This window comes from Canis lupus, chromosome 32 (assembly GCF_048164855.1).
Source record: "Canis lupus baileyi chromosome 32, mCanLup2.hap1, whole genome shotgun sequence".
NCBI lineage: Eukaryota > Metazoa > Chordata > Mammalia > Carnivora > Canidae > Canis > Canis lupus.
In genome coordinates this window covers 23,344,354-23,371,621 of record NC_132869.1, presented here as the reverse complement: position 1 = coordinate 23,371,621, position 27,268 = coordinate 23,344,354, and the positions used below count along the sequence as shown (strand labels likewise).

The window sequence follows — 27,268 nt, the reverse complement described above, 5'->3', positions numbered from 1 at the left end:
CCTTTTACACACTAAAAATGAACTATCAGAAAGAGAAACCACTGTAATAAACTAAGGGGAAACTAGAATTCTACGCTTATAGAATTCTAAGTTGTCGGTGTTTCTTTCAGCACTTAAAAGATGTCATTGTGGTGTATCTGGTGTCCGTCACTCCGACTGAACAATCATCCAAGAGTATTATTGGAGCTCCTTGGAGAATAAAGGGTCTTACCTTCCTTGACTCCAATAAGTGGAAAGATTTTTTATATTGTTTTCTGGTTTTAAGCAATCTTCTATGACATAATGAAGTTTTTTTTTATTGCAATTGCATCAAAAAATACCTAGGAATAAATTTAGCCAAGAAGGCAAAAGAACTGTACTCCGAAAATAATACAATGATCAAAGAAACTGAAGGTGATACAAATAAGTGGAAATATATACCTATATACCATGTTTGTGGATTTGAAGATTGAGGTGGTTAAAATGTCTATATTACCCAAAGCAATCTACAGATTCAGTGAAATATCTATCAAAATTCCAATGTTATTTTTTAAAGACTAGAGCAAATAATCCTGAAAATTCTATGGAATCACAAAAGAGCCCAAATGGCTGAAGCATCTGAAGAAATAAGAACAAAGCTTTAGGTATCACTCTTTTCAATTTATAACTATCCTACAAAGCTATAGAAATCAAAACAATGTGGTTTTGGCATGCACACACACAAACACACACAAAACACACAGATCAACAGAACAGAATAGAGAGTCTAGAAATAAATCCATGTTTATACATTAACTTGATCCATGACAAAGGAGGCAAAAGTATACAATGGAGAAAAGACAGCCTCTCAAATAAATGGTGTTAGGAGAACTATACAGCTACATGTAAAAGGTAATTTAGCTGCAATCCACAAGTTTCAATATGCTATATTATCACTTAGTTCAAAATATTTTGTAATTTACACTGATTTCTTTTTTACTTAGGAATTAGAACATTCTGTTTAATTTGCCTATCTGCTCATTTTCTACTTATCTTCTGGAGTTGGTTTCTAGCTTAATTCCACAGTGGTCTAAGAACATATAGTATATATTTCAATCTTTTAAAATCCATTAGACCTGTTTTATGGTTCAGCAAGTAGTCTATTTTGGTATATGTACAATGTGTACATGATAACAATGTGTGTTTTATCATTGTTGGTCATAAATTGTAGACAGGTATGTGTGTGTGTAGAAACAATTCCCACAAAAAATTATGGAACCTCTGGGTGACCAGATACAGATAGATAAATATCTTTAAGTGTGTTATTCATGTTGTTGAAACTTCTGTATTTTTATTGATTTTGTCTGATTCTTCAGTTGCTGAAAAAAAGTATAATCTCCAAGTAGAATTATAGAGTTATAATTATATAACTCTATAAATTATATATATGTTTTTATGCTACTGTTGTCTTATATTTTAATTCTATGTATTACTTTCTTCTACAGATTTTTTATTCTAAATAGTTAATGCATTTTTAATTATCCGTCTTTGTTTGCTTTTTCTAATGCATTGTATTATTTACTACATTACTGAATTTTTATCTTCAGTCATTTTCCTTCTAGCTGCAGCATGGCTTATATATTTTTGGTGAAGGTCTACTGAAATTTTTTTTCAGCTTATCAGTTATATAAATATACTTATTTCACCTTGTTTTAAAAGGATGTTTTTGATGCTTCTAGAATTCTAAGTTGTTAGGTGTTTTCTTTCAGTACTTAAAAGATGTCATGGCGGTGTATCTGGTGTCAGTCACTCCAATTGAACAATCATCCAAGAGGATTATTGCAGCTCCTTGGAGAGTAAAGTGTCTTATCTTCCTTGACTCCAATAAATGGAAAGATTTTTTATATTCTTTTCTGGTTTTAAGCAATCTTTTATGATGTAATGACAGATAGTTTTCCTCACATTTCAATAGCCTGCAGGGTTTATAGAAATTCTTGATCTGTGGGCTTCATGTTTTCCAATCATTTTGCAAAATCCACATGTAGTATCTTATCAAACATTGCTCTGGTACTATTCCTTCTCTCTTCTCCTTTTCTGGGACTTAATTCTTTGCATGCTAGACCTTTACAGTTTGTCCCATATATCCCTTGTTTGATTCTCTCTTCTATATTTTGCATTTTTTTTAGTTTCTCCCTCTGTTTTTATGTGGATATATTCTCTAAATTTGCTTCCATTTCTTTCATCCCCTCTTCTGCTATGTATAATCTGTCATTAAGGTGATTTATTATATTCCTAATTATATCCTTTTTCAGTTCTATAGTTTTATTTTATTTTTCCTTATACATCCTATTTTTCTGTGGAAATTCTCTTACATTTTAAAGTTTAGATCAAAGTCTATGTCTAATAAGTCTAATATCTATTTTTTCTCTTGGATTTTAGTCATTTGGTCCTGTTGCCTGGCAGTCTTTAATTTTTTTTGTTGAATATCATACATGTCCTATGAAAAAATATGAAACATTTAATCATTTTCTCTAGAAAAAATCCACATTTTTCCTTTTTTACAGGGTGATAATCATAATGTAGACAAGGCTAAGTTTTAGTCTGGGCTATTTCTAGCTCTTATTTCTAGGGCAGAGCCCTAAAGGATCTCACCTGAAAGTCTGGGAAATCTTGTTCCTTAGGAAGACTTCACCTCAAAATTCTTGTCTCCCAAGCATTGGAAGTCTGTTGAAATGTTTACTTAAGTTTTGATCTCTTAGTACCTGCTTTCTATACTTGCCTGCTTCTTCCTCAGTCTCATAAATGCGCAGATGAGGAATCAGAACATACCTCAGGGAGAAAACTGAAAGCAAGGTGCTGTGCTTACTTTTCTGTGGTTCCCATTTCTCTAGGACTTTGGTAATACAAGTCCAAGCAGCCTTTATAGTACTGAAATAGCAACGTTTATTTCTCTACTCCATGGAGATTGCTATAAACTAAGCTACTGTTCTCTGGTCACAATGACCTGCATTGCAAATTAACAAATGCATGGGAGCAGGGAGGATGAAGAAAAAAAAATACAGCAAGTACAGGATTCACCTCAATGCAGTTCTCTTTTCTCAGGGACCATAGTTCATCAATTCTTGCTTGCCTTTATTGCTCTCTGATGTTGTTTAATTTTATTCAGGCTTCCTATTGGTGTTTGGTGGGCATGTCAGTCTGATTTTAGTTAGAGTAGTTAGTCTAGAGTCAAAGCAGAAGTCTAGCTAATAGCATCTTTTTTTCCCTTCCCTATTCCAAGTCAATATTACAAGCTTCTCAGGCACATATGCCTCATCATTAATTCTTTCCTCTTTATTTTATCCTATATGTATCAGTTAAAAAATTATGTGAATTTTATCTTTGAAATTTCTCTCCCACATATACTCAGCCTTAACATTCTGACTACCATCACTCTCTGACATGTAGAGACTTTTAACTGGTTGCAGTATCCCACTGCATCTTGTAAACTTCTACAGGAAGAGTCATATTAAAGGGAAGTTCTAATGTCACCATAATATTACTGTCTTCTACATCTCTTTCCTGTTGCCCATTCTCTGCCTCTTCCAATGCCTACAATGCCTCATGAAGTTTGGGCAAGCCTCATAGCATTTATTTATAATAATCTAGTTCAAAACTACTTTTCCTACTTGCTCATTTTGTAAACATACCCTATACCCCACTATAATGACATTTCCCATGGACCATAGTCCATATATTCCTACTTCTGTAATAATGCCCATAACTTTCCTCTCAATCTAAATGCTTTTCTTGCCATAAACTGACCAAATTTTCAAAGTCTACATCAATGCTACTCCATCCATAAGATTATGTAGAGTCCCCAAATAGGGGTAATGAATATCTCTCTTCTATGAAAACCCACTGCACTTTGCTTGTGCTTCCTGGATTGGGACTTATTTAATTTTGCCTTGCTTTATCATCATTTTTGTACTTATCAGTATCTCATCAAGTATAAGCTTCTTTAAGGGTGAGGTCTTTATCTTATTCTCTACTGTCCTATAGCATTTGTAACAATGCCTGGCATATGGAAGACCCTCCTCAACAGAATTAAATAGAATTCTAATAAATGTCAGATGCAGAGTATTACAAGTCTGCGTGCTTAGAAATGTATTTGACACAGACATGTTTATGAAAATGTTACCTGTTTAATGATGACTTCTATTTTAGAAATATGAATTTCTTTTTTTTAATATTTTATTTATTTATTCATTAGCGACGCAGAGAGAGGGGGGCAGAGACACAGGCAGAGGGAGAAGCAGGCTCCATGTAGGGAGCCCGAAGTGGGACTCAATCCTGGGACTCCAGGATCACGCCCTGACAGACGCTTAACCTCTAAGCCACCCAGGCGTCCCTAGAAATATGAATTTCTAAGATATTTTTTGTTTGGATTAAAGGGAAAATCTGATTATAAAGCTCAGTATATAAATATTCTCATTTTCTCAAGAAAATCTGAGTTCAAGCATTTTCACAGAAGATAAATTCATTATGTGAACCATATCCTGTTTTGTATTCTTTATTCTTTGAGTTGAATATCTAAGTAAGAACAGTTGAAAATGTAACACAGTTCAATTAAATATAGTCCCAAGGAAATGCAAGTATTATAATATTAATTTTATAATAGAAATGTCTGCATTCAAGCAAAGACTAGGAGAAGAGATTTTAAGGCTGCATAATTCAGGTATAATTTTTACAGGACTCTGAACTGAAAACTTGGGGGTGAAAATCACTACTTACAGGGAGTATTCAGGAACAGCATCCTTGAAGGCAGGAAGTTCTCGCACATATTCATTATAAAACCATTTCACTTTGAAATGCAAATTCATATAATCGGTACTCTTGCATAACCGCTGCTTCTCATGTTCTATAACAGATAAAATCAAACATTTAATAAAGTTTGGTTTGCCAACAATGCTGCTGTATCCCAATCTACTTTTATCAGTCGTATTTTAAAAAGGAAGAGAATGGTGTGTTCCAGGTAAAAGCAAAGTGAATTGTTAAAGGCAGACCTGAAATTTTACAAAATCCAATCCAGAAAGTATCATAGGTCCTGTGTAGAACAGATCAAGCAGTAATGGGCAGTAACTTGAACGTTCTAATGTGCCTTACTGAAAAGGGTGAGAATTCTCATGTAAAGAGTGATAATATGCTGAAAATTTTCTATTTATTTTCAAACCTTTATATTTTGGCTACTTTTAGCCTATTGCTAACGAAGTTCAAGAAAGAATTACACCTATAAGAATGGATAAAACATGAATCAAACTAGAGGAAATAATCCTTGATAAATATCAGAAATATGAAATAGTAGGTCATATTTCTGGCCTGGATATTTGACACTTAAAGAGTTAAGAGTTGAAAAGGAAAGGAGATATATCTGAATTCTAAGCCAGGTGATTTCTTCTTCCCCTTTTAAGTACAGCTAAAATTATTTTGCACCCTATGGCTTTTGAGACACTTCTTTAGTAGGATTTCCTAATATGTGACATTTTTTCCTCTCTCTTAGAAAGTGTGGCTTAAAATTGTTTCTTCCCTCCCCCCTTTAATCTGGATATATAGTAACTGGGAACAGAGGCAAGTAATAATATTACTGAACATATTTATCTCTGCTCCTCCACCGTCCCCAATATTAACATCTTTGTCAATTCTATGCCATAAGCACAGACAGAACCAAACCGCAAATATCCCAGACTATATTTATGTTGAAGTGTCCTCTAAGAAGTTCTGGTTGAGGCCTGTGGATCTTTTTTAAAGATCAAAGCCAAGGGCTTTGATTTATAGTAGAAATATCCTCTATTTTATATTCCAGGCTGAAAATACTCACTGAAGCAATTAAATTGTTAAAAACAAATTGAGGGCATCTTTGCTTTCCAAAACCTGACTATACAGGGACTTAAATCCCAATGATAAACACAAGAGGGAACGCAACCCCAAATCAAACATTTTCAAAGTATCTAAACAATGATTAATTCAACACAATTTGTAGAGCAGAGAGAGAAAGACACTTATATACACAGAAACAAGAATAAACTAGTACTTCTATACCAAACTCCCAAACAAAATCATGAACTAGGTGATGTTTTGCTTCAACTCCCTCCAAATTCATTGCTTTCATCCTCTCTTTTAATGTTAGTTTTCCCCTACCCCTCTCCTTAGATGTCTAGTATCCCTCCACACCTTAAGAGGAGACATTTATTTGATAAATATGGAAAGTAATTCAATACTACCCAGAAACCCAGAAGGAAAAGACCCTTGCCCTAGGACCTATACACTAAGAGGGCTCGACTCATCACAAATTCAAACTCAAAAATTAAATAGATTGTGGATTCCTCTGTCACTTGGGATCTCACTCTTGGTGCTGGCAGAGTAAATCAGAACCCTAAACATCTGCTCTTGTGACTAACGCCACCTGCTCTTATGATTAACACCCTGTAAGCCCCACAGAAACACTCTGGACCATCTTTCATTCTGTATCCTAAAAACAAAAGGTGACTGTGTCTAAATGCTACTTAGGTTTGCAGACTGCTGTTGCTAACAACAGAAATAGATACTGCTTTGGAGTATGGGAAGAAATTTGAGCTATGGAAGCATTTAACTAAGAGAATGGGCAAACTAACTCACCAGGTTCTTTTTCTGGATGGCATAAATGCAATAATTTATTGCATAAAAGTATTATTTTCAAGTTTTAATAAGCACCCATCTTATTTGGTTTCAATTTATGCTTTGGAAGGCACTCATGAATCAATGCAGCATGCAAGGCAGGTGCACTTGCTGGTTGGGGAATATTTTGAATACTAAGTGATTCATATTACTCTCAAAGTTTATAGAAGTATAGTTCTAGATGTAATATACATGAAGCCTAATATTCCTTGCCAACTAGATACCTACTGAATTCTAGGATTAGTTTTATTAGTTATTATTTTATCAGTTTTATTTTTGAAATTTCAATTTATGAATTCTAACTCATTAAACTGTAGCTTTATTTAAATGATTTATATAAAAATCTGAGAGGCTAGTTGAATTTGTCCCCATTTTAACAAATATTTTTAAATATCTTAGAAGAAAATAACTTTCTGTAAACTATATGTGAACTATATAAAAAGGACACAGAAATCAATTTAATTTTTTGTATTTATAGTTTAAATTACATCTTTATTCAAATCATGTCAATTTTGAGTAACATTTTAATTTTCAATCCTTTAAGGATTAAGAAGGTGTGTAAACTATAAGTGGACCTCAGAAGAGAAAAAATAATGCTTAAAAGCAATAGAAAAAAGTTCAATGACAAGGTACACTTAAAATTTTTAAACCAGGAAAAAAAAGAGAACAGACATCATGTAACTTGGGGAAGGTTGTATTATATGGCATGATTGTAAATAGAATGCAAAACATTTAAAATATTTTATTATAACTGCATAGTTTGTAACCACACTGAAATAAAGAAAAATATGCATTGTCAGAAAGAAAAATATAATAATTTATGACATGCATATCTTTACTTTGAAAACCTAAACACTGCCACCCAGGACACCTAAATATACATATTGGTAATTAAATTGTATTATCTTTGATATTTTGCCAGCTTTCAGCATATTAAAAAAGAACTATTGCACATTTTTAAAATCTCATCAATATAAAAGCACATTTATTTGTTAAGGTAGGAAGATAGAACTACGTTTTATGTAACAGTTTGTTAGCTTGATTTAGAAATTATAAATATTTAGGTCTATAGTATGTGGTCCTCCATTTGTGCTCTTGACTTTGCAAATGTTGGGGGTGAGTCTGAGGTGATATGTTACCTCTTCCAAGAGTGTTTGCACATTAAGGATAACCCAGTTTCCAGCTCACACCAAAAATGTTCACTGAACATTTATCTTGTGCTAGGTCATGTGGGAGTCACTGTGGATATAAAGATGAAGTACACAGAGCGTAGGAAGGGTGACATATGATAGTACATTTAATACAACACGGCCAATGGCACGATTTGATATGCACAGGAGGATGGTATTTCCTGGAGGAGATGAATGTAGCCCCAACTTTGTGCCTTAGGTGAGCAACAGAGAAATGATTTGTGAGTAGTGGCTCAGTGCCCAAAGAGGAATTTGAGTCAAAAGACACATATCATATAAAAGAAGGTTTTTTATTTTTACTTTAAAGAAATACTATGTAATATATGTGTGTCTCTTTTATGAAATTGTGTGTCTCCAAATAAGACTTTGGTTTTGTTTTTCCTTCTCTCTACTCACGTTTTTACATGTTTTAGTTGTGAGCTAGAGTGAACCTTGAATTTATGTCATACCATAAAAATAAAACATTTACCCATCTTTGCTCCTTATGATGAAGTCATCTCTATACTTTGCAAAGCAGGCAAAAGCCAGCTGTGAGCAGTGTCCCAGTCAGTTCTTCAGGTAAAACCTTCAGCTTATTTGCATAATCCATGTACACTTCCCTCTTCATGATTACAAAAGTCTTTCTTCCCTCCCTATTTGGATGTTCTGCTCAGAACACACAGATCATGCCAAATTCATTTTCCTGGACTCTGCAAGCTCCCTGCATTTCTATGTTCCTCTCATTCCTGTTGTTCCCACAGTTCCAGGGAAGAATCACCTCTATATGTCTAATTTTCTGTAGCTACACAGTGCCCATGCTACTCTCCCTTCTTCCCCACTTTCCAAGTCTCTCCATGTTGGATCAGTTTGGGAAAGGAGACAGAAAGAATACCAATTACCCTTTTGTAAAATGAAATCTGGTATTGCTCTAGTTCAGAGACCATCCGTTCTAGTTCCTAAGAATGTATCTGATAGGATAGATTGCATATTAGGATTTTATCAGCCTCTTTTGCAGAAAATAAACTTAGAAGATTACTATTAGTTCCATCCTTACTATTACTATTAGTTCTAATAAACTTAGAAGATTACTATTAGTTCCATCCTTATAGAATTGCCTTTCCATCCCTTGGAATTTGTTTCCATCCCTTGAAGTCCTATATTTCTCATGCACTATCAACTGATATATACTGCTGTCTGTGGACAGAAACAGGAGACCAGTACCATCTGTTTTCATATTTTGCCAATTCAATAAGAATAACTGCCATCTTTACATGCATTATGCACTTCAGCTGATACAACAAGAGGTTTTCAGTTTATTGAATTAGTTGGTGACATAGGTTTGATCTTGAGGAAAATACAAACAGAATTGGAAGGAGTATGCTCCTGTATAAGGCCCATCTGTGATGTCTCTTTTTAAGTTGCAAGTATTAATTATAATTTAAACTTTTTTTTAGCAGTGACTTGTAATCATCATAAACCTCAGTATTTGTGGTGGAATTAACTGGTTACCAATGTCCTTTCTCTCCTAGGCACACAACTAGACCACATTTTCCAACTTTTCTTGTAATAGGCCTGCCCTACAACTAAATTTCAGACCAAAGCAATGTATGCCATTTTCAGTCTCTCCCTGAAACACTTAATGTGAAATAACCCTCTATTCCCATGTTTGCTGGCCAGATGCAGAAGATTTAGTCAGAATTTTAAGACTCTAGGGAATCACAGACCTACTAGTGGATAGAGACCTGGGTCCCTGAGCCAATTCTCAGAAGAGGATTGCCCAGTCAGAAACACCCACTTTGATTTATACAAGTAAGAAATGAATAAATTGATACTTTGTTAAATTGTATATTATAGAATTATGCTACATGGGATTGTTTTCTCTTGCATCACTGAAAGGTTTTCAAAGATTGAGACGCACCTGCTAATTAAGCTCCATACCACTCTGCTTTCTAAGTTCCTGTTTCTTTTATGTATGTATATACATATCTTTGTATACACAGGTATGTGTATTCAGGCATCCCCCTTGCTTTGTGGACTATGCCAGCAATACTACCTCTTGCAGATCCCACTGTGACTTGATTCACCATCACATAGCAAATCAGTTAATCAAACTTGTTATGTTCAGAAAATGATAAATAGACTCTGAGAGAGGAAAAATCATAGGAGTAAAATACAAAGCCTTTGCAGATAGATTAATACCACTTTTTACTTTTCTGCCAGTCTTATTTCATACTTGTGGGCTCTCAGCTATATTTTGAGTAGTTATTATTACCACTTAAATGATTCTATAAAAAGTGAGCTGTTATTGTCCCAAAATCCATATGCCTGTTTTTGTGTCTTTATATATTCCTCCCATAATGTGATTATATATTATAAGGAGACATCTCAAACTACAATTACCGTCTTAACTACCACCTACCAAATATCAATGTTAAGAGATTATATCAAATTCAAATATATTCTTCAAATTATCTTTAATTCTATTAAATTATCCTCTGCTTAGTGGTAGACCATGGTGACAAAGTTGCATTTATCTCATAGAATGTAAATGACTTAGAATTTATTTAGCCATCAATCCTCCTACATTTTAATTTTGGCAACAAAGATTTAACTAGCTCATTACATTTACAAAGAAAACATTTAATTAGTTTTCCAAACTGCAGTACAATAATTTTGTATAATATTTAATATTTGAATTTCAATGATAAATATGAATATTTTACTACGAGTATAAAAATGCTTTGCTAAAAGTATACAAAGAAGGAGCTTGGCAGGGTGCCTGGGTGGCTCAGCCAGTTAAGTGTCTGACCTCATGATCTCAGCTAAAGTGTTGATCCCAGGGTCATGACTTTAAGCCCTGCACTGGGCTCCACGCTGGGCATGGAGCCTACTTAAAAAAAAAAAAAAATCTTGGCAAATTGAAAGTATATGCCTGTTTTTCTTTAGGTGGTATTTACTAGCATTTATGTGAAAAGAATATTTTCTTTTCCTGAAAGTGTTTATGCATGGGTTTTTATGTATACATGGTTTTATTGCATAAATGCTGTTTTGTCCTGTAGTTGGTAGCAATACAGTATTTTAGACCTATCCTAAACATCCCTCTGAATATTTGACACTCTACCTTAAGAGGTGATGATACGGAAACTCTGGAAGAAATATCAAATAATAAACCAGTTATTAGGGGCCCAATGACATGATGTTTTGTGAGATATTGTGTGCTGACAAATCTAAAACTACATCATTCAGAGCCTTTGGTTCTAAACGTAAGTATGTATCAAACTTTTATATATCATAGACATAGAAACATGTATTTAAAATGGAAAACTATGGGCAGCCCGGGTGGCTCAGTGGTTTAGTGCTGCCTTCAGCCCAGGGCCTGATCCTGGAGACCCGGGATCGAGTCCCACGTCAGGCTTCCTGCATGGAGCCTGCTTCTCCCTCTGCCTGTGTCTCTGCCTCTCTGTGTGTGTGTCTCTCATGAGTAAATAAATAAAAATCTAAAAAAAAAAAAAAAAGCATATCTTAAAAAATAAAAATAAAATGGAAAACTATAAGTTATACTTTTTTATTTCTAAGTACATGGCTTAATATGAATTTATGGTTATCTTTAGAGCTTATGCAGCTCTATAAAGGCCATGTAATATCAGCACATCTTTGGAGGGAGAAATTATCTAAAATTCTGGCTATCAGAGCAAGCTATGGTATTAAAAAGTTTGGAATAATAAAATAAAAATGAAAGAAAATATATAATATGTTGGCAAAAAGTAATTTGGACCAATGTGATTTGGACCCTGGAAGCCCAGGGATGAAAATAAGCCAACAAGAGAAAAGATTATGCATAATAGTAAATTATTATAATCAACTTTCTTAGATTCAAAGACTCTATACAAATATTAATTTTTGTAGGGTAAGAAAAAATGTCAGTTTCTTTCATGACACGTATCTGATAACTTAGCCTTAGCAAAACACTAGGAAAGGAAAAAGAAAATCCAACAAAAACTAGTAAAATGTTATCTTACTCCATGGCCACCACAACTAATACTAGGAGCAGTTTTACCCTTGAGAGGAGTAGCTGACAGTTCTATTCATAAATGTAACCAATCTCTCAGCAGAATCCCAGAATGAATCTAGGCTCTCTGGGTTCATTAAATCAGGAATGATATAGAATCAGACATACTTCATAGACACACTATCTGACACATTGTCTTAGAATTTAGACATAGATCAACCCACAAACCTAAAATAAGACTAGTTTTTTCTAGTGAAACCCAAACTTCCTGAAACCCTGTCAATGTCATCCAAACTTGAACTTTCTCTACTTCAGGATAAAAAATTCATTCACAAATGAGCTGTGCAATTTGATTATCTTTTTTTTTACTTTAAAATTTTCTTTGCCGAATTTAAATACCACAGCATCAACATTTCCTCCTGTATCATCCCCATCTGTAATATCAATTTCTACATCTGTGAAGTGTTTTACATCCAACTCAGAATGTGAAGCTATGCTTCCATAACACCCAGAAGGAAGAACATATAATTTCATGACCTTGGAAAATCAGGAAGCAGTATGAAGGCAAGACTACATAATCTGATGGTAGGAATCTAGAGATGAATGGTTGTAAGGGGAAAAATGGGATGAGATGAGAAAAGGTAATCAAAATCAGAGATCACCAAAAGGCTGGAACAAAACAATAAAATTTTTCGTACTTCAAAAAGCTACTGGAGTTGACAAGTCATGGAGCAAAGTGATAAAAAAAGAAACCCAAACCAGATTTATATTGTATTTTTAATCAGAGCCCCAGCAAGAGATTTAGTATAGAGTGTTTTCATGAGAAAGCTGAGATCTGAAATGTGGATTTCATTTATTTATGCAACATATATCTATTATCTACTATGAAACAGGTACTATTCTATATACTGAGAGTACAGCAAAGAAGAAAACAGAGTATTTCTGCCATCTTGGAATTTATAATATAGAGAGGAGAGAAAGACAATGAAAAAACATCCAATATAATATGAAGTAGAGTGTTCTGGAAAAAAATAATTCAAGGCAAGGGAGCACATGAGCTGAGTGCCTCTTTCAATAAGGTGCTCAGGGACGATCTCTAGTAATGTGACATGACAGCAGAACTGAACGAAGTCAGAGATCAAACCAGGAATCTATCTCTTGGAAGAACAGTTCACATAACTGAAGGGGCTTTCAAACAAAAGAGTGTGGTTGACAAGCTCAAAGAGATGCAAGAAGGCTAGTGTGGCTAAAGCAGAGTGAGTGAGTGAGAATGGTGAGAGCTGATTTCAGAGAAAAGCCAAGGCCAAGTCAGGATCTTGTAGCCTATAATAAGGACCTCTTCTCCTAAGAGTTATGCAATAACACTGGAGGATTCTGGTCTAATTTACATTTGTAAAATACATTTTGGTTGCTGTCTGGAGACAGCAGGAGGGTATAGAGGAGGCTACTGAAGTCGAACAAGCAATGAGTGGGTGGTAACAGTGATGATTCTGGTGGAAGTGGTGAGGCATGGGGTCTAATCTTGGTTGTCTGTCTTTCCTTTTTTTTAAACAAAATTTTATTTATGAGAGAGAGAGAGAGAGAGACAGAGACACAGGCAGAGAGAGAAGCAGGCTGCATTCAGGGAGCCCGATGTAGGACTCAATCCCGGGACTCCAGGATCACACCCTGGGCCAAAGGCACATGCCAAACCGCTGAGCCACCCAGGGATCCTGGTTGTCTGTTTTAACATCACATAACCATGCCTGTGACCTCTTCCCTTCCTAGATAAACTCTCCAGGAACAGATATGCCAACTTGTTAAAAATTTTGATTTCCCTGTACTACCTTGTGTGCTTAGAACTATGGATGGATGGATGGATGGATGGATGGATGGACGGATGGACACACTGATGGATAAAATAATGTGAAGATTGTATCTGGTTCTTTTGCTTTGTCTATTCCCTCATTTTCTCATCAGTCTTTCCGAGAATAGAATAATTCATGAATCAGACTGTTAGAGAACCTGCTCAACATTGGACTTGGTCTATAAGTTTGCCACTTTATAGCTTCTCATGGGGGGAAGAGTTAGTGATGTGTCTTAAAAGGTCCAATTATCTGTATTAAAATAAAAGGCTCTATTTATGTCAATAAATTTTTAAATTAGGAATTATCCATGAAATATAAACGATTTTCCTCCCACATACATAGCTCATATAAGCCACTCACAAATAATCAGTTTCATGTAATTCTCAGAAATTTAATGAATTATCATTGCTTTTTATTAAAAGACTTGGATATTCATGTATTTTATTTTTTAGAGTTCCTGTACATTTTATCATTACTTATAACTTGTAGTTGGGATTCTTTTTTAGGATAAAATTGATTTCTATCAGTTTCTATCAATATACAAAACTAAAGAGTAGGGATTTTCTTTTTCATAGATTTCAACTAAGCTATTTTTTCCCTCACCTTTCTGAGTTACCATGATCTCTTTATTATTTATAAAGAATATATAGCTAATTTATACCTCATGAACAGAGGAGAACAAACAGCTTCAGTTAAGTTTTATTTTAGATAAAAGTGGTTAAAATGTTCTAAATATTTGATTAGTTTTCATTTTATTATTGGTGGTGACTTTTTAAAACTTTATTAATAATTTATTTGATGGGCAGCCCAGGTGGCTCAGCAGTTTAGCACTGCCTTAAGCCCAGGGTGTGATCCTGGAGACCCGGGATCGAGTCCTGCATTGAGCTCCCTGCATGGAGCCTGCTTCTCCCTCTGCCTGTGTCTCTGCCTCTCTCTCTCTCTCTCTCTGTGTGGCTCTCATGAATTAATAAATAAAATCTTTAAACAAATTAATTTATTTGATAATTCTCAAAAAAGACATTACTCTTCAAATGTAGAAAATGCATAATTTCATTCATACTTAAATAAAAATTTAATGAGATTATATTTATCAAGCAGTTTGCAAAAAATACAAAACATATAAATTTATATATATATATATATAGAGAGAGAGAGAGAGAGAGACACACACACAATATACAAAATATATGAAGTTTTGCCTTTGGGGCAAAATTGGCAATTTATGTTGAAATTTTAAATACATGGGCTTTTCTGGCAATTCCCTTTTTTAGAATTCTACTTACAAATATATGTGTACATGCAAACAAAAAAGTATGGGTTTGCAGGTATTTCTCTTAGCAAAACATTAAAAATAGTTAAAATATTTATTGATAGAGGAAGAAATATGTTTTATATATTCATTCCACTGAAAACAATAAAATTATAGCAAAAAATGAACTAAATCTAAATATGTTTACATAGTATGAGCCCCAAATTGTATTGCTAAATAAAATAGTAAGGTGTGGGAAAGTATGGATATATATTACCAATTGAGTGAAAAAAGAATAAGATATGTATATATATATATACATGTGTAGGCTTAGAATATTTCTAGAAATACACAAGAAAATGAAATTTTAATCATCTTTGGGGAAGAAGACTGGTCTGGTATGAAAGGGAACTTTTCACAGAATATTCTTTTATATGGATTATTTTAACCATATAAATCTTACATTTTCAAAAACAAACACCTGATTTAAAAATACAACTAGAAATAGTAAGAGCAAAATAGAAAATGTAGGAAAACAAATGGGTAATTTGAGGAATAGCTTAATAAAATCTTCCAGAATGCAGGATGATTCTTAGAGCAGAAAATTTGAGAATGAATGATTGAAATGGAAATCAGAGAGACTTCTAATTCTAGAGGCCCAACATAATATAAAAAAGTAAACAAGTTGAACAGAATAATAAAAGGGAAAATTAAAGAAAATTATTTTGCAATGTGAAAGGGAGAGAGGAAAGTAAGTATGAAGTTAAGGAATTCTCCACTAGTGAAAAGATCCTCATAATCTAGATATTAATGAATATTAGTGAATAGACACATTTGCCAAAATGGCTGAAGGACAAAATAAAGAAAAAAATCTTACAGGTTTCTAAAGAGAAAAACAAACATATACAGTTACAACAGGCTGGCTGTGTCTCTTCCATTCAGCAGAAGCTATGTGATAACAAAACATCTACAGAGTCATGAGAGAAAAACCTGCCAAGTATTAAAGAATTATATATTCAGTCTTATTTTTGACAGGGAGGCAAAGCACATACAGCCTAAGCCATCTGGTACCACTAATAAACACACAATGATGCGGAATAATTGGTTCCTTCTTTCCTAACAACATGGGGATAAAGCTTAAAAACCATACATTTTATCATGAATCCTTATTTTTAATTATATATAGAAATATATCTATCTACTGGACACAGGAGTTCCTATGTCAAAGCCTCTCTGTCAGGTTAGACGTATATAGGCCTCAGAAGCCTAAAAAGAAAGAGCCACCACCTACCTATGCCAAGGAAAAGGTAGAATGGACAGATCTAAAAGATTATTGTGGTTATCTCTGGATGATTCTCTTCCTCTAAATACTTATTTGTATTGTATTGTATTTTTTTGTATTTTAATAAGAATAATTTTTCATGTTTATTTTGGAAATAAAGATACATGTTCATTTAAAAATAATTCAAACAGTACAGGAAAATTCAAAGAAGAAATGAAGAGTATCAGAAATACCATGATTCACAGGTTTGCTATTAAACTATGACTGTATACCCTCCAAGATGATGCTTTATGAATTATGTATACAATTTGTGTAAACACTTTGTTATATAACCCATTCCTTTCACTCAACATTTTCCATGCCAATAAAACTATATTTGCATCATCATTTAAAATAATTCCAAGAAACTATGCTTTGTCTATTATTGGGCATGCACTTTATATATTTCTGTTATTATTTTTTAGATCTGACTTCAGAGTCTAAGCTCTTTCCATTATGTCACAACTTAAGGGTGGTTTGGTGCACACACAAAAAATGAGTTTCAAATGGACTGTAGATCTAAAATGTAAAGGTAAAACAATTTTCTTTGAGAAGAAAACATGGGGGATTATTTTTCACAATCTTGGGTAGACAAAGATTACTTAATAGGACAAAAACAGCACTAACAAGAAAGGAAGTTATCATAAATTGTGGTTACAATTAAGAATTTCTATTTATCTAAAGATATTAAGAGTAAGAAAGCCATAGACTAAGAGAAAATATTTGCAATACAAATATGCAACAAGAGTAATATCTATAATATATAAAAAATTTAAATATTAAGAAAATGTCAGGCAACTCAATGAAAACATGGGGCAAAATATCGAAAAGATAGTTCATAAAAAATATCTAAATGCCCAATAAGCCTATGAGAAGATAGTTCACTTTATTATTTATCAGGAAAGCAGAAATTAAACCATAATTTTAATTAACCACTATTACATACCTACTAAAATGGCTAGAAAGAAAAAGACAATTCCAAGTTGGTGAAGATGTGGAATAAATGAAACCTTTTATACACTGTTAGTGGGAGAGGTAACTAGCATAATCACTTTCGAAAACTGTTTTGCAATATCTACTAAACTGACCATATACACACCTAGTAAGTTCACTCCTTGGGTAGATCCATGACAGATATATGTATATACGTTCACTGAAAAAACACTCATAGTAGCATAATTCTTAATAGCCTAAAATAAGAAGCTATGCAAATATATGTCAACAGTAAAATGCATAAATAGTTGCTTATTTGTTCATTGGAACAGAATAACAGGAATGAACTATAATTGGATGCAAAAGCATGCATCAAACATTTTTATGTGTAAAATCTCCCCCCAAAAAGAATGCTTAGCACACAAAACAGAATATGCCCAATGATTCGATCTAAATAAAGTTCTAAAACAAGCAGAACTATTATATGGTTTTAGAAGTCAAAGTAATGAGTAACTTTATTAGAGGGATTAGGTATTGAGTGGAAAGGAGACAACAGGGGCTTCCGAGGTCAACAGGTAAATTCAGCATGTGAAAATTTATCCAGCTGAAGACTTATGTTTTATGTACTTTATGTATCCTATAGTTCAATAAAATGTTTACTTAGTAAAAATAAACTCCATCCTTTAGAAAATGGTTCATGATTTAAAGTACTTCATGTACTTGAAGATTTATGAAAACGAAATTGCATGATGTCAATTGCATGATGTCACACTAGACTAGTGTGAAAGACACAAATACCTTGGCATATTTCCCCTCTTTAGAACTTAACATTAACAGAATTACCACCTGAAAGTTAAAAATACTAGTAAAGAGTTCTCGCACGACCCATCATAATGGACACTCAGGACTCCAAGAATGGTGTCATCCAGACCAAAGAAGGATCAGCTCATGGATATCAAACTAGAACTACCAAGCTGGATACTGATATGGGATTTCACCCCTGAAGGCATGGCTGGAGTGTTTCAAAGATGTTACTACTGGTATTACAACAAGTTGTCAACGTGAAGAAAGGCATGTTGCTGGGATTTGTATGGTGCTGGTAGTTTATGTGCTTTTCAACTACTATTATTTTTTTGCAGGGGAATGGTAAGGGGAGAGGGAGAAAGAGAATCCAGGCTCCATGCTCAGCACTTAGCATTTAGCCCCGATGCCAAGGTGGGGCTCCATCTCAGGACTGTGTGATCATGACCTGAGCCAAAATCAAAAGTCAGAGACTTAACCAACTGAGCCACCCAAGCACCCCTCAACTACTGTCATTGTTACAAGGAGCTCAAACATGAGCATCTGGCAACTACCACTGAGGAGGGCCCAGTGTGGAGGCACATTCTGGATTCCTGACCATGACCTTTGCCTGGCACCCTTGAGTCTGTTCATATCCTTACTGAAAATTAACATCCAATTAAAGATGATTAGTACAGAAAAAAAAAACTAGTAAAATATTTTGTATCTTTTAATTACATCTTCAACATTACTTTTATATAATTAATCTTCCACTTATATTCATTTATCTAACTTTATAATTGTGTCAGCTAACATATTTTACTCTTTAGGTTAAAGTTCAAACAAATAGAATAAATAAATTTAGAGTACTAATTAAGCTCAGACTTTTCTTCTTTCCTTTCTCTTTCAATTTATTCATATTACATTGTAATTTAATTCGACTCAAGAAGTACTACTGATTCTGACTGCAAACCACTATTCTACATGCTTAGAATACAAAGACTTAGGATAGGGTCCTCATATTTAAACAACAGCATGTAGAAAGACTAATCTGTCCCTTGGGTTAAATGGATACATTAGAGGACAGACTCCAGAGAGCAAGGGAGCCTGAAGAGATGAACTTCAGTCTTGGCTACATCAATTACTGGCTTTGTGAGTTTGGGCAAACCATTTTGCCCCTAGAAGTCTCAATTTTATTTTAAATAAAACAGAACCAAAATTCTACTTTCCTTTCAGTTTTTGTGTTTGTTTTGTTTTTTTACTGGGGAGGGGAGGAACCCAGTGATATAACATTATATAAATGCCACTACAGAAATATACTTCATAAATTGCAGTAATAGTTATTGTGGTTGTAAGAAACATGACCATGAGAGAAGATTGTTAACTTGGTTAGACTTGGTTAGAAGTTAGAACTTGGTTAACTTGGTTGAAAGACTGTTAACTTGGTTAAAAAGGATTAAAAGCATGAACTAGATATGATGGTGGCAGGAAATGACGCTGTTTAGTACATTCTTTATCTCCATTACTCAGAAATAATGAAATTTGTAATATTTTACTTTGATGTACACAAAAATTACAGGGCACCTGGGTAGCTCAGTTGGTTGGATGCCTGCTTTCAGCTCAGTAATGACCTTCTGATCCTGGGATTGAGCCCTTTTCCTCTGCCCCACCCCACTGCTCGTTCTCACTTTCTTTCTTTCAAATAATTAAAATCCTTAAAAAATAATACAAAAATTAACAGAAAAGTTGCACAAATAGTACAGTGGACTTTTATATATTCTTTACTTATTTTGCCAAAATTTCATTATCTCTAATTCACATTTATATCATATATTCCATATATTTAATATATTCACACATAAACATACATATGGTTTTTTTATGAAATATGTTTTAAAAAGTCCATAAAATTCTATTTTCTTGACTATTTTTTCAACAATATATATATTTTTGTCATGTTCTTTTTTAGTATCTGTGGAGATTATCATATGCTATGCTTTTTCCTTCTATATCTATTAATATGTTATATTATATTAATAGGTTTCCTAATATTAATTAGCCTTTGTCTTGGTCTGTTCAGAGTGATCATATAGATATTATATAAACAACAACATTTCTCACAGTTCTGGAGGCTGGGAAATCCAAAATCAAGACACCAACATGGTCATGCTCTGGTGAAGGCCTTTCTGGTTTGCAGACCGCTGATTTTTTTTGTATCCTTTTGAAGGATTGAAGGAACAAGGCGGTTTCTTAGTGGTTTTTATTTTTTTCCCCTTTTTATTATAATGGTCATAATCACAATCACTAGAACTCCACCCTCATGACCTAATTACCAACCCAAAGCTCCACCTCAAACACCATCATGTTAGGCATGAGGTTTCAACATACAAAATTTGATAGCTTCGAACATTCAGATCATGTGCCTTTCACTGTTGTACTAAATTCTATCTGACCATGATGAATTACTTTTGCAATATGGCTTTGGAATTTGTCTGCTAGTATTTAATTTAATGCTTCATCATCAATATGTAGAATCTGACCCTTAAAAAAAGGAAAAGCTTAAATAGATCTGTTTGCACAGAATAAACAGAGAAACCTGACATAGTGCACTGCTCTAGGAAATTATCAATTTCATTTAATTTTTCAAATTTACTTGTATATAGTTTTTGCACAGTAGTCTCTTCTGAATTTTTAAAATTTCTTTTTCAAGAAATTTTCAGTGGCTATTTTTCACTTATAATTTCTTATTTGATATAATTATGCTTTATCCTCTTTTTATTAATTTAGCTAGAAGCTATTCTAATATTTCAAAACCTAGAATTTTTATTTATTGTCTTTTCATTTTCTACCTCATTTATTTGTTTTTATCTTTATTATCTTCGTACTTATTACTCTTTTGGTTTACTTTGCGGTTTTTCTTCTAGATGTTAAAGTTGAGAATACAACTCCTTTATTTTCCATTTTATATTTTTATTGATCTAAGTGTTTGGAACAATGTATTTTCCTCTGATCAGTGCAGAAAATATAGCCTGTAAATCCATGTTGTATTTTTATTATCATTGTTTTTTTCTAAATTCTGTAATTTGAGTTTTTATTTCTTCTTTCATCCAAGAATAGATATTTCTTTAAGTTGGGATCTTATTTCATTATTAATTTCTTCATTTCTTCTTTCTTCACTGTTAATTGAGTTTGATCAGAGTGTTTTTTCATATTTCTACCATATGGAATTTCTAATGCTTTTATGTGGTCTAATATGTGATCATGTGTATATCATTTGTATATTATTCTTTGTCATAACATGTAACATTTATATTTTGTCTTTCCCTTGGTTCTCTCTTGGTCAACTTTTAATCTTAGCTCTACATTTTAATCATTAAGTGCTCACCATAAATTCTTTAGAGTTTTTTTCTGTTATCTCTTGATGGATAAAGCTCCTTTACTAGTAAATTACTCATAAAGAGCTCATGGATATAAAATACTTGGTTTATAGTTCCTTCTCTTGAGATTCTTCAAAATACTGCTTTATTAATGTTGCCATATTTATATATTCCTTGAGGCATCTTGTGATAACCAATTTTTTCCCTTTTCATTTGTTCTTTGTGCCTAGATCCCTCTGGATACTTTTTTTATCTTTAAAATCTAATAATTTTACCAGGATCTGTTTCAGAGTTGACAGCTCTAGGTTGATTTTTCTAGTATCAAGTGGGCCTTCTCAATACATACCCTGAAGTCCTTTTCTTTCCATAAAATCTTCTTTTATTATAGCTTTCAATATAAATTCTATTTCTTTGTTTTATTGTCTCTTTTTCAGGATGCCAATTGCACATATTTGAAGTTATCACCTGCTAGCACTATTCCATACTGACTTCTTACTCATCTGGGGAGTCATGTTAATGGCTCCTTGTGTTTTTTTTATTAACTCTTACCCTAAACAAGCTATAATGCTGAGAGCCGTATATTGATCATGTCAACATGTGTAAATCAGTGTTTGCAAAGAGTAGGAGCTCAAAGAGTTTTGAATAAATGAATCAATCAAGGGCCAAAGGATTGGCTAAATAAAGTATGTATGCCATAACATAGAACAAATTATCTTCTGATGTATACTTGATGACAGCATAAATAGGATAATTCAATGATAAATACAGTCACAAAATAGTACAACTCCTTTGAGAGTTGTACTAAGAACAAGGGTACTAAGTTGTATCCTTACATTTCGGGTAAATCTAAGAATTTACCCTTTTGTCTTTTTTCTTAAGATTTTATTTATTTATTTATTCACGAGAGAAACAGAGAGAGGGGCAGAGACAAAAGTAGAGGGAGAAGTAGGCTACTCAAGGAGAGCCTGATGGATCCCAGGGGAATTCTGGGATCATGCCCTGAGCCCAAGGCAGACACTCAACCACTGAGTCACCCAGGTGTCCCCCTATTGTCTTTATTATCTCCTTAGTTGTCTCCTTTTATTTCATGTATTGCTTCTATCGAGTTGAAGTACTTCACAGACAAATCACAAAAGCAGGTAACAGCATCAATGTATATTGAAATTACATGATACTGAATGCTGCTATCAGATATGTATTACCAATTTAACACAAAGAAAAATTCTGTATAGCAAGTCAGTTTCCATTATCCTTGAAGCCAGACAATAAATGAAAATTTTAGTAAAGCGCATTATTGCAAATGTTCTAAAATATAGAGAAAATCAATGTGTGGATACCTCTGAAGTTATTTATTTTTAAAAAGAGCTCCATTTGTGAGTCTTTAATATCTTTTCATCAGTCAGGAAAATAGTCAATAAAATTGTATAACTCTTAGCATTACATTGATTTACCTTTATTTTATACTGAAAAAGCCAACAAATTTATCTGAAGCAGTACTACCTTATAAGATTTGTATGTTTGTTATTGAGAACCTAAGCTAGTCAAATAAAATTTTGATAAGATACGTCCATTCCCCTGTGCTGAATACAGTCACTATAGATATTTCAAAACTATGTTTCACTCATATGAGTTTTCTTCCTCTAGAAGAAAAAACAATAATTATGAAATCCAAATAAAGGAGTACCTCAACTTGATGCTTTACCTACAATCAGTTAATTAGTAAATATATACATTAATTATAATTACACTTGTTTTTGAGAATGGAAAATTATTAATACTTCACTAAAATATCAATATAAAAATAATTGGAAAACACTTGCAAGGCAGTTGATAGCTCAGAGGGAGTTTCTCTATTATAGGAAGATCTATTTTGAATAGCTAACAAAAAAAATAGCTCAGAAAAATGGGAAAAGGTCACGAATGGAAAAGGCAATGCAAGCTGACTATATGGAAAACGATGATCAGTTGTACTCATCATTAGTCAATGACAATCCAACTTCGAGAATTCTTTTTCACCTAGGAGAGTGATAAGGGTTAAGGATATTGCAAAACTGGTATTGACAAGATATGGGGAACAAAACACTTTTAAATCTCATTAATGGGAATCTTTAATGATATGAAGGTATTGAAAATTACTACCAATATTGGACCTACATTCCTTAGCCCACTACTTCTCTCCCCTTATCATCACCCCTGTGCTCATTTTTCATGATCTCAATAACTATTTAGATGCCCTATTTAGTGCCCTGGTTATGAGCCTCTAAGCTACACTTCTTCAATGGACTTGCCAACCCTAAATCACATCCATGCTTTCCATGGTCTTACCCTAGGTCATGTCATTACCAGCAATGACATTCCCTCCGAAATCTCAATTTCAAGCACTCTCCTCTTACAAAATCCTCCTACTCTTTCACTACTACCTCATCTCACTCCCTCTTGCATACACTAAGCCCCACATTTTCTCTATAAATGACCACCTTCATAACTTTACTATGTCCTTATCTAACAGAGAGTTGATGGTCTCTTTTACATATACCCTCAACTACTTGGCCTCTCCTTGTCTGTGTCATACTCACCTGGTAAAGGCCTAACTGGGATAAATCCAATTACCTATCTATTTGTGCCATTATCCTAGTGATCCAGTATGACAGGAAAAAATGCAACTGTGCTGTTTATTGTTATCTTAAGAGACTGCAACAAAGTTCAGAAGGGCCCTTAGTACTGACAGTGATCTCTACATTTTACTAAGTGCTTTGTCTCCTATGCTCTGATATTATTTCATACTAGTGTTCTTCTCTTTTCACACAAATCCAAGAACCTCTTTCCTCTCCTCACTCTCAATTGATCACTTAGATTCCATATTTCCCCTGCTACCTTTAGCAAACTGCCTTTTCTAAAGCCTTATACTTTGCCTCTTGTCTAAATTACCCATACTACTATTTGAGCTAACCAGTCCACAGAGAACTGAATCGTACTTAATTTCTCCCACTCAAAGACTTGGCTGTTGCAACTGTGCTTTATTTATTCTGCTTTATCATTTTTTTTCTCTGTCCAACTGAATTATTCCCATAATCATAAAGAAACATACGACATTTTCCTAGTTTTAAATGGATTTTTGCTACTAAAATAAAGAGCAAAGAGATTAAGGAATTAAAAAATCAAATTAAAGATCAGCTAAATATTTTGCTAGATAACACCAAAGTGAAAAGAAATTAGAAAGATTATATAATAAACTCTTACAACAAAATAATGTAACTTATATGGAAAACACCTTAAGAAAAAATATGCATTATTGTTTTAAAATTAACAGTTATATTTTATAAAGAAGCCATTTAGATATAAAAATTCAAACAGGATTCATTGAATAAAAGACCAAGATTTAAAGGGAAAGGACAAGAATCAAATATACATGAGTAAAATTAGTCAATGAACATATTTTTAAAAGTTCAACTCCTTGGTTATGAAAAAAATTGAAAGTGTAAACTGACAATGAGGCACAATTTTACAACTAGTATAATAACAAACTTAAAACCATCACAACATTCTATGGTGTCAAAGATATACTGAAACAAGAACATCCACCCACCACTGGTGACAGTGTCCACTATTAAAAATTTTTTGACATAATTTGGCAATAAAATTTAGAGACATAATCAGCTTTGACTCAGTAATTCTACTGCTAATGTGCCACAAGGACATAAACAAAATAAGGAAAAGGCATAATACAAGAATATTTCCATTGCAGCATTATTCATAATACTTTAAAGAATGCTAAGAACTGATTGTCCCAAAAGAGAGGGTTGGTTTAAAAGCTGAGGCTAGTGGATTTGGTAGATTATTATGTGATTATTAAAACAATGCTGAAATTCTGTATGAATATGCCAAAATAAAAAAATATGAAAAATACAGAACTGTATCTATGCTGTATTGTTTTTTTTTAAAGATTTTATTTATTTATTCATAAAAATGCAGAGAGAGAGAGAAAGAGAGAGAGGCAGAGAGACAGGCAGAGGGAGAAGCAGGCTCCATGCAGAGAGCCTGACATAGGACTCCATCCAGGGTCTCTAGGATCACGCCCTGGGCTGCAGGTGGCGCTAAACTGCTGTGCCACCGGGGCTGCCCTATGCTGTTATTGTAATTGTATGAAATCTTATATGCATATGTAGCTGTAAAATATGGAATTGTAGACCAGTGGGTCAACATAGAAATCAAGGAGGAAATTTTTTTTTAATTTTTTTATTTATTTATGATAGTCACACACACAGAGAGAGAGAAGCAGAGACACAGGCAGAGGGAGAAGAAGGCTCCATGCACCAGGAGCCCGACATGGGATTCAATCCCGGGTCTCCAGGATCATGCCCCGGGCCAAAGGCAGGCGCTAAACTGCTGCACCACCCAGGGATCCCTCAAGGAGGAAATTTAAAAACATATGGAGACAAATAAAAATTAAAACACAACAGATCAAAATCTATGGGACACAGCAAAAGCGTTCCAAGAGAGAAGTTTATAGCAATACAAGCCTACCTCAAGAAACAACAAAAATTGCATATAAACTACCTAACCTTACACCAAAAGGAACTAGAAAAAAGAAGAACCAGCAAAGCAGAAAGCTAGTAAAAGGAAGGAGATAATAAACATGAGAGCTGGGACACCTGGGTGGCTCAGTGGTTTAGTGCCTGCCTTCAGCCCAGGGCGTCATCCTGGAGTCCCACGCTTGAGTCCCACATTGGGCTCCCTGCATGGAGCCTGCTTTTCCCTTTGCTTGTGTCTCTGCCTCTCTCTCATGAATAAATAAAATCTTATAAAAATAAACATGAGAGTGGAAATAAATAAAATAGAAACTGAAAAACAATAGAAATGATTGATGAAATCAAGAACTGGTTCTTTAAAAAGATAAAATTAATCAAACTCTAGCTAGGCTCACCAGAAAAAAAGAGAAAAGCTTCAAATAAATAAAATCAGAAACAGAAGAGAAGAAATAACAACTGACACCATGTGAATAACAAAGAATTATGAGAATATTATGAAAAATTACATGCCAACATGTTGAAAGAACTAGAAAAAATGGATAAATTCCTAGAAAAACTGCCAACTGAATCAAATTATAATAGGCAATATGAATAGACTAATTACTAGTAACAAAATTCAACCAGTAATAAAAATTTCCAACAAACAAAAGTCCAGGACCAGGTGGCTTCACAGGTGAATTCTACCAAGCATTTAAGAAGAGTGAATACCTCTTCATCATAAACTATCCCAAAAATAGAAAAATAAATTTCCAAATTTATCCTATGAGGATAAATATCAAATTTATTTGATAAATAAATCCCTATCAAATTTATCCCTGATACCAAACCAGATAAAGATACTATATAAAAAGAACTATGTTCCAATATCTTAGATAAAGGTAGATGTAAAAATCCTTAACAAAATATTAGTAAACTGATTCCAACAATATGTTAAAAGGATTTTTAACCATGATCAGGTAAGACTTATTCTAGGGGTACAAGGATGGTTCAATACTCACAAATTAATCCATGTGATACATCATATTAACAAAATGGGTAAAAACCATATGATCATCTCAATGGATCCAGAAAATACATTTTACAATATACATCTTTTTATATTAATAAATTTCAACAAAATTTGTTTTGAAGGAACATACGTCAACATCAAAAAGACCACACATTAAAACCCACAGCTTATATATCATACTCAGTGGTGAAAAACTAAAGGATTTTCTTAGATCAGGAACAAAACAAGAATGTCTACTCTCACTACTTTTATTCAACATAGTACTGGGAGATCTAGCTGTTGCAATCAGACAAGAGTAAGAAATAAAAGGCATCTAAATTGGTGAGGAAGAAGTATAACTGTCACTATTTGCAGATAACATGATATTATAAACACCCCTAAAGCCTCCACAAAA

General features: G+C 33.5%; 1 protein-coding gene across 1 annotated transcript in view; it reads right to left on the bottom strand.

Moving 5' to 3' along the window:
- UNC13C (unc-13 homolog C) overlaps window positions 1-27,268 on the bottom strand; it is a 548,174-nt gene that overhangs the window by 127,075 nt on the left and 393,831 nt on the right. Inside the window, exon 19 of the mRNA XM_072808724.1 lies at window positions 4,732-4,858. Coding sequence (XP_072664825.1) covers window positions 4,732-4,858 — 127 coding nt within the window. The remainder of the gene's footprint in view (window positions 1-4,731; window positions 4,859-27,268) is intronic.